Genomic DNA, 8,200 nt, shown 5'->3' with positions numbered 1-8,200 from the left:
GCTTGCTGGCCGGGGAGGACGGGGAGGCGTCGGGTGCTTCTGCATGGCTGGGGCGCAGCGTGGCCCACGGACTGTGGAAATCAGGTCGCACTCTGTCCCAGTGTTATGAGTAGACTTAGCACACCACCTGGCGATCCCACCTGGGCTGCTGACCTGAGGGACGTGAGCACGCACGGTCCCACCGGAGCCTGGACGCGACCCTTAGTAGCTCTATTTGTCATTGTGAGGCTGGCACGCAGCTTGCAGGGAAGCCTCTGCAGTAAGGGCCCGGGCGGAGGGCACCCACCACTGGGCTGCCCCTCAGAGATTCTCAGCTGGGTGCAGGATCCGGGCTCGGAGCCCGTGAACTTTATGATTCTGATTTTGTAACCAAAACAAAATAACCCAAACAAAACTATCGTTGACAGAGAACAGACCCGCGCTGGCCAGGAGATGGGGGTGCGGAGCTGTGACCACAGCCTGAAGGTGGGGGGCGGTTCAGGGTAGTAAAGCTGCTGTGTCCTGGCTTGGAGGCAGTGGCTGGGTGAATTATCTGTGAAATTCATATAGCTGCAGAAAAAAAAAAAAAAGCATCAGTTTTGCTATATGGATTGAAGTAAAAAAGCCCGATGGGAGGCTGGAAGAGGACAGCCAAGGGCCAGGCGACACCAGGCACATTCTCTGGTGAGGAGCAGGCCAGGGTTCTGCCGGCCAGCAGGTCTGGCAAAATTACACTTTCTATGTGGATGCCCAGGGAGATGGTATCAGCGGCCGAGGTTGGAGATGGCGCTCAGGCCCTCCAGGAACAATATGAGCAGAGTTAAATCCTCTTCCCACAGCTGACCACGCTATAGTAGTGGTCACTGAGGGCCTCCGGGGGGCACAGCTGCCCCGGGGTCACCAGGGCCCCTGCCGTTGCCCAGGGTGTGTGTGAGGGGGAGGAGGATAGGGATGACCCCTGCTTGACAGGCAAGGAACTAAGGCCAGGGTTAGCTAAGGAGGGCCGCTGGGCCCAGACCCCACGTTCGGAAGGCCCCGGGTACTGACTTTCGGTGCGGCATCTCACTGGTCTCGCTCCAAGCCGCAGTGTGCACACACACCGTAGCTCTCTCCTGTGTCCCGATGGTTGTGTATGTGGATGCTTATTTTATTTCAAGACACTGACAGGTTGGAAAATGAGTGAACTGGAGACATTTCTGCCTGCCCCCTCCACAGCGGGATGTGGGATGCAGGACACAGATGCGGGGTGCGGGGTGTGGGATGCAAACACTGGACAGCGGGCGTCCTGTCTGAAAATGAGGATTGTTTTCTTGCCCGTGGGGCGAGGGGCACACGGTGCTGTGGGATGCTCCTGTTCAGTCTGGTCTTCTGTGGACCCTCCTGGTGCTCGGTTTTCCCATCTGTGGAATGGGTACATTAATGCCCATCTTGCAGGGTGGCTGTGATTCCAGGAGCCTGGGGAATCCCTTTTCCCACTGACACTCCCGTTCCCTCTCGTAGACCCTGTGCGGACTGCAGCCGAGGACCGTGTTCTGCTCCTCCGTCTCCACCACCCAGCGCAGTTCCTGGCTCACAGTAGGTGGTCAAGCCCGGCCTGAGGCCCGGCCTGAGGTGTTGCTGGATGGCTGGGTGGGGGCTATGGAGGACTGTGGCCAGATACAGGGTGGCAGAGGGGCTGAAGAGGTGCTGGGGGGCAAGGTCCAGGCAGGGCACTCTCCTGCTTCTGCAGCCTGCCGCCTACGCTTCCGGTTTGACTAGCTCCTGTGGCTGCCCCTCCCCTTTCTTGGGTCTTGGCAGTTTGAAGGAGGTGACCTGGGCATCCGAGGGAGGATGGCGGGCAGTGGGGATTATCTGGGCAGATTAGTGTGGGCCTGTACTCGAGCACTCAGAGGCCCCCGTCCCAGGCCTGGGCAGGTTCCTTCTTGAAGCTTTGTTTGCCCGCCGGCCCAGGCGCCTTTGGGAGTAGGCTCTGTCCAGGCTGTATGCCTTTGCCTGGGCCCACATATCCCCCCCGAGCTGGCTGTCTGTCCAGCTGTCCAGTCGGTCACCTGGCATGGACCATGTCCACTTGGCCAGATGGGCTTCCAGAACTGGGGCCTGAACAGCCTTTGCTCCAACCTGTCCTACAGACCAGGGAGCTGATGTCGGTCTCGGGGCCGTAGGAGCAGGTCTAAGGCTGCTGTTTCTCTCCCACAGACCCCTGCAGGGCACCATGGCGGCCAAGCAGCCTCCTCCTCTCATGAAGAAGCACAGCCAGACGGACCTCGTGAGCCGCCTGAAGACCCGCAAGATCCTGGGTGTGGGCGGAGAGGACGATGACGGCGAGGTGCACCGCTCCAAGGTGGCCCCCGAGGGAGCGGCGGCCAACAGCTGGGGGCAGGGCGCTGCGGGAGCCCAGGACCTCCGTCGTTCTCCTAGAATCTCCACAGCGACGTCAGGGGACAGTAACACACCCAAGGCAGCTCGTTAGGATGAACTGCTTGTCACGTGCAGCAGTACATCGCGTGCTTTCTGAGCACTCTTAATCTTCTTGCTAGTCCTGGGCGCTGTAGATTCAGTTATCCACCCACTTTACAGATGAGGAAACTGAGGCTCAGCAAGGGCAAGACCAGCCCAGGCCAAGAAGTCCTTGAATTCTCCTTCTTAGCTACCTGTAGTGTTTTTTTTGTTTGTTTTTTTTTTTTTTTTGTTTTGTTTTTTGTACTTGGGATGGAACCCAGGGGCATTCTACCTCCGAGCTACACCCCCAGCCCTATTTTTTATTCTTTATTTGAAAACAGGGTCTCACTGAGTTGCAAAGGGCCTCACTAACACAGCCTCCTGGTAGCTGAGGCTGTCTGTGAACCGCCATCACCCCGTCTCAGCCACCCAAATGCTGGATTACAAGCGTGCACCACCACGCCCAGACCTATTTTATACTTTATTTGGAAACAGGGTCTCATTAAGTTGCCGAGAGCCTCACTCAGTAGCTGAGGCTGGTTTCGAACCTGTGCGGTCCTCCTGTCTCAGCCTCCCAAGTCCTGAGATTACAAGCGTGTGCCACCACGCCTGGCTAGCTACCTTTAGCTTTGTCTGCTCTTAAACCAGTGCTCTGGCGAGGCAGGAAAGGACAGACTCGCTGTGACCCTCCCAGCCAGGGGACCCTTTGTCAAGCAGAGATACCCGGGTGGGCCCCAAGCATGCCAGGGCCTCCTGGGAGGATGGATGGGCTGGGGTGCAGAGAGCCCCCTCATTGCCGCTGACCCATCCCTCCCTGTATCTGCAGATCAGCCAGGTCTTGGGCAATGAAATCAAGTTCGCCGTGCGGGAGCCTTTGGGGCTCAGGTGAGCGAGTCATATGTGGGGTGGACTGGGTTGTGTCAGGGAGTGGGTGGGCTTCCCTCCCCTCGTTTGGCCCCTGCACCCTCTTGTCCTGGATCCCACCCACCCCCACCCCCACCCCTGCCCCGGGAGGGGCGGTGGGGCTGCCTGTGACACCTCTCCACACCTTCGCAGGGTCTGGCAGTTCGTGTCTGCTGTGCTCTTCTCTGGCATCGCCATCATGGTGAGCTCCTCCGCATGGTCCTGCCTGGCTTTGGCGGGTGGTCCTGTGCCTCCCAGGGAGCCCCAGCCACACTGGGCCCCTGCTGTGGCTCCCAGCCTCTCAGACACTCCCAGGGGCTGTCTTCTGCCTCTGGGAGAGAGGTCCCACTGCCCCCTTACCTGTGCCCATGGACAGAGCCCCCTGGCTGTCCCCTGTCTGCGTCCTGACACATCCCACCGGTGTTTGGCCCTGGAAGCCCTGGGGCCTCCTCCCCCTGACCTGCTCAGCCCCCCACCCCTGGGGGAGGGAAGCTTCCCCAGCAGAGCCTGCCCCAGCGCCCAGCCAGGACTCAGTCCCCGTCTGCCGCTGCCCACAGGCCCTGGCCTTCCCGGACCAGCTCTACGATGCCATCTTCGATGGCGCCGAGGTCACTAGCAAGACTCCCATCCGCCTATATGGTGGCGCCCTGCTCAGTGAGTACTGCTGGGGTGGAGCCTGGCTGCCCGCTGGGTGCTGCCATCTTGTGGCCATCGGTGGCATGTGCCCGGTAGACTGGGAGGGGCAAGGCAACATCTGGAACTCGCACTTACGGAGCGCTTACTGTGTGTTAGTGCAACAGCCGGGGCTCTGAGGTACAGAGAATGAAGCTGGGTCTGAGCTGGAGGCACACTCAGTACAGTGTCTGCAAAACCCTTCACACCCCTCCATCTTCCTCCCCAGAGCATTCGAACCATTTCTAACTCCTCTCTAACCTGAGCTGCACACAGCCACTGTGGGGAAGCTGAATTGCAGTTTTTAAAGCTCAGCAGGCACGATATTATTCTTCCACTTCCTTGAAACATTCTATGGCTCCCTATCATCTGCAGATGAAAGCCCCGGCGTGTCTGCCTGCCTTCTGTCTCCTCTGCAGGACAGGCCCAGCCTGCCTCCCCATACCTGCCTCTCCCACACACCACATGGGCCTGAGCCTCCAGCTACGCCTGAGGCTGCCCACTCTCCCCACTTGAGAAGGCCCCTGGACCTTTGCACATACCACTTCTCTGGTCTTTGCCAGCTGTAGTTCTAGCCAGTCTCTCAGATGCGTCTGAGAAAGGGGGGTTAGAGATGGGGCTGGCTTCACTCGTCCAGTGGCAGAGTTGTCACAGAGGCAGAGTGTCTGCAGCCCAGGACCACGGCTCCGGAGGCTGATCTCTCCCACTACACGCTTTGGCCCCTCCTGTGCCCCGGGGAGTCCCATAGAGGGATTCTCCAGGGCCTTGGGTTTTGTCTCCCAGAGAACACTTAGAAAGCAGCAGAGTCGTAGGACATGGGCATAAACTCAGACTATCGACAGTCACAGTGATGGAGCTAGACTCGGCTAGAGCTGACTGCTCCCATTTTGCTGGTAGAGGCCGACTCCCAGGAAGGGAGACCAACTGGCCCAGTGTCCCCCAGACCCTTGGAAGTGCCATGAACAGACAGGACAGTAGAGTGGGCCAGGGGGACAGGCTGGGGACGGGTCCGCGTTGACCCGGGAAGTGTGAGTTGGGGCCAGGTATGTCTCATCCCAGGAGCCGAGGAAGAGCCGGCCCTGGCCCTGCGCCCTGGGCCGGGTGGATCAGGCCAGGCACTCTGTCCCCCACATAGGCATCTCCCTGATCATGTGGAACGCCCTCTACACGGCCGAGAAGGTCATCATCCGGTGGACTCTGCTCACTGAAGCCTGCTACTTCGGGGTCCAGTTTTTGGGTGAGTCCCGAGGAGGGCAGTGCTGGCGGGGGCTGACGAGGCCGCGCGGGCATCTACCAGCCCACAGTCGCTGGGGCTTGCAGGGAGCCAAGGAAACCTGCCTGTGGGGGGCAGGAGGGTCAGAGTGGTAGAGACCGATGAGGACCCTACGCACGGCACACAGCCCCGGAGTCCTCCCCCTTACCCCCTGCTGGCTTGCATGTGTGCCCGGCACCTGTGCAGACACACGCTCTGCCTCACCTGTTGCACTGTCCCGGGACCCGCGGGCTGTCCACGGGGTTAGCGGGGACAGGTCCTGGCACAGAGCAAGGTCAGCGAGGCGGCGCGGCGTCCCTGAGGGACCCCGTGTCTCCTGACTCTGCCCCTTGCTTTCTCCACAGTGGTCACTGCCACGCTGGCCGAGACGGGCCTGGTGTCCCCGGGGACCCTGCTGCTCCTGGCCAGCCGTCTCCTGTTTGTCGCCGTTAGCATTTACTACTATTACCAAGTTGGCCGGAAACCCAAGAAAGTCTAGCGGGGCTGGGGACCTGCCCGGGCCTGGGCCCCGGCTGCTCTGGGGCGAATGCTCCCCCTAGGTTCCTAGGAGGCAGGAGGGACCCCATCCCGGCAGGAGGGTGGCGCCTCCCTCCCCTCCCGGGCACTCCTCAGAGGCTGTGACCTCTGGCCTTACAGGCTGCTGGTGTGGTGGAGGCAGGGGCCCTGCACCCCGCTCCTCACCCCGCACAGAGACACCTGCTTTTCTGGACTCGGGGCCTCCAGATCCCCTCAACAGGCACCAACTGGCAGGCTGAATCATGGGGGTGGGGGTGGGCTGAGTGGAGGCCCAGCCTCTTCTGCCAGGAAGCCCATCTTTCATGGGGGAGGCCACGGGCCTCTTCCCTTGCTCTTCACCCAACCAACCTAGTGCCCGTGCAGCTGAACAGAGCTTCTGCCCAGGCCTGGACTACCTGAGGACTCGCTCCGGGGCCACCACTCCAGGTCTGTCCTCTGTACCCTCGAGAGTGGGAGCCATCTTCCCGGTGGTGGTTTCCTTGGCCCCTTCTTCTTCTGCAGCAGGAAGCCCTGTTCCCTCTGCAGCCCGGCCTGCCCTGAGCTCTCCTGGGCCTTGTTCTTGGCACTCTGCCCTGGGCTGCCTCCACCCCAGCGCCCTGGAGCCCCTTCCCCAGCTGACCAGGCTTCGGAGCCTGCCGGAGCCACACCCACGGCCCCCAGACTGAGGACAGACAGTCCTGGAGAGAGGCCGCATGAGCCGTGGGTTTAGAGATGAGGGAGACGCAGTGAGGCAGGTGGTCAGTCCTTGTCCCTCCAGGGCCCAATGCCCACTCCATACCTCCCCGGGCGCTGCCCTCAGGCACCCGGCCACCCCCAAGGCCTGGCGGCAGCTTAGTGACTCCCAGGCTCTGCAGGGAAAGTACGGAGCCACCTCCTGTCCCCTCCCCTCCCCACGCGTCTTGGAGAAGGCGACAGTGGCTTCTCCAAGGCCCTCGCTCCAAGGCCCTTCTTCTCCAAGGCCCTTCTTCCCGGCCCTCGCTCCCAGCTCTCCCTCCCTGCCGCACACAGGTGCGCACAGAGCATGTCGGCTCCAGGGACAGGTGGACAGGTGCACAGAGGAGCACCTGGCCCGCTCACTTCCCTCCTGGGGGCGGGGTGGGGCCAGGCTGCCCAGGTGTGGAGGACTCGCCCTGCCTGTGCTGGCCCCATTGCCCACTCCGAGCTCAGCTGTCCCTGCATCCTCGCACTGGTGATGTGGCCCCATGCACGGCGAGGGGCAGCCCTGCTGGTGTTCGCACAGCCGAGGGGCACAGCAGTGCCGGAGCTGTGCTGTGTGGCCACATGGCTGCTGTGGCCCTCTGTGTCTGGGAATCCAGCTCTGAGGAACACTGCTCTGCCTGTTCTTGGAACAGTTCCCTGGCAGGTGCTCTTGGAGCTGCAGCCCTGCCTGTCCAGTCTTTGAAGACCCCTCCGCTCCTCCCGCCACAGTCGGCCAGTGCTCCCCCAACGGCTGGGTGTGTGAGGTCAGAGGTCAGATGAGGTCTGGCAGATAGACACGTGACTTGGGGGCTGAGGGGACGTTAAGGCACGGAGGATTCATGGCTGGGAAGAGAGTGTCACACGGGAAGGGACAGAGGCCCCCAAACCTACCGAGGAAGGCCGGGTGGGGCCTTCAAGCTTGGGGTGCCCTGGGCTGCCTCTCCCCCAGCTCACCCTGCGGCTGGCCAAAGCCCTGCACCCTCCATCAAGCTCGCCTGCCCCCTGCCCCGGCACACTCCACTCCCGAGTCAGGACCACCTTTCTTCACGGTCACTATTTATTCTGCGTTCCTTTTTCTTTTTGTAAGAAACAGTCACAAAAGAAAAAAAAAAAAAAACAGTGCAAAACCATCCGTGTGGGCGTCCTGTCCTGTTTTATATTACAAAAACTCCTCTTGATATATAATATAAAAAGGGGACTCATAGGAGAGAAACGTGATAAATTAGCTCTGCCATTTACTGCAAGGAACATTTACAGGTTTCAAAATAGACTTTTGACACAGGAACCACAGAGGGGGGGGAGGGGCTGAGGACCAAGGGCATCCAGGGCGGGGGACGGGGGGCAACAGGTTGAGTACTAACAGGGAGTTTGGGAAGGGGCCTAAGCCCCCTTCTCCAAGAGGCAGTGGCCCCGCCCAGGGGCCGCCACATCTGTTGTTCTCTGGGGCGAGAGGGTGCAGTGCTGGCCATGGTGTGCTGAGAGATTAGACATCCCCATGGCAGATGGGAGTTCTGGGACCTGCTGCGGCTGCCGCTGGACCAAGCCTGCGAGGCCACTGGTGCCACAGCCTCTAGGATGGCCTCAGGTAGCCATGCAGATCACTACCAGCCAGGGCGACTGCCGCAGGGAGCGGCTGCAGAGCCCACTTCCCAGCTGAGGTGCTGAGCTGCAGGCTCCGTGGCCCCCGCCTGCAGAGCCCCTGGGATGAGCATGTTGGAG

The 8,200-nt window shown here is 61.0% G+C and overlaps 1 protein-coding gene across 1 annotated transcript; it reads left to right on the top strand.

Moving 5' to 3' along the window:
• Positions 1–2,191: 2,191 nt before the first annotated feature.
• Positions 2,192–5,744, top strand: TP53I11 (tumor protein p53 inducible protein 11; the record flags this gene model as incomplete). The annotated part of the gene is made up of 6 exons (XM_080716702.1): positions 2,192–2,320; positions 3,245–3,303; positions 3,475–3,523; positions 3,879–3,975; positions 5,129–5,230; positions 5,611–5,744. 6 exons carry the CDS (start codon positions 2,192–2,194, stop codon positions 5,742–5,744), a joined length of 570 nt encoding a protein of 189 aa, XP_080572828.1.
• Positions 5,745–8,200: the final 2,456 nt, after the last annotated feature.

Source organism: Muscardinus avellanarius (genome assembly GCF_963383645.1).
Source record: "Muscardinus avellanarius genome assembly, chromosome: 1".
NCBI lineage: Eukaryota > Metazoa > Chordata > Mammalia > Rodentia > Gliridae > Muscardinus > Muscardinus avellanarius.
Note: the sequence above shows the minus strand (reverse complement) of the source record. Positions and strands in the feature narration are given on the sequence as shown.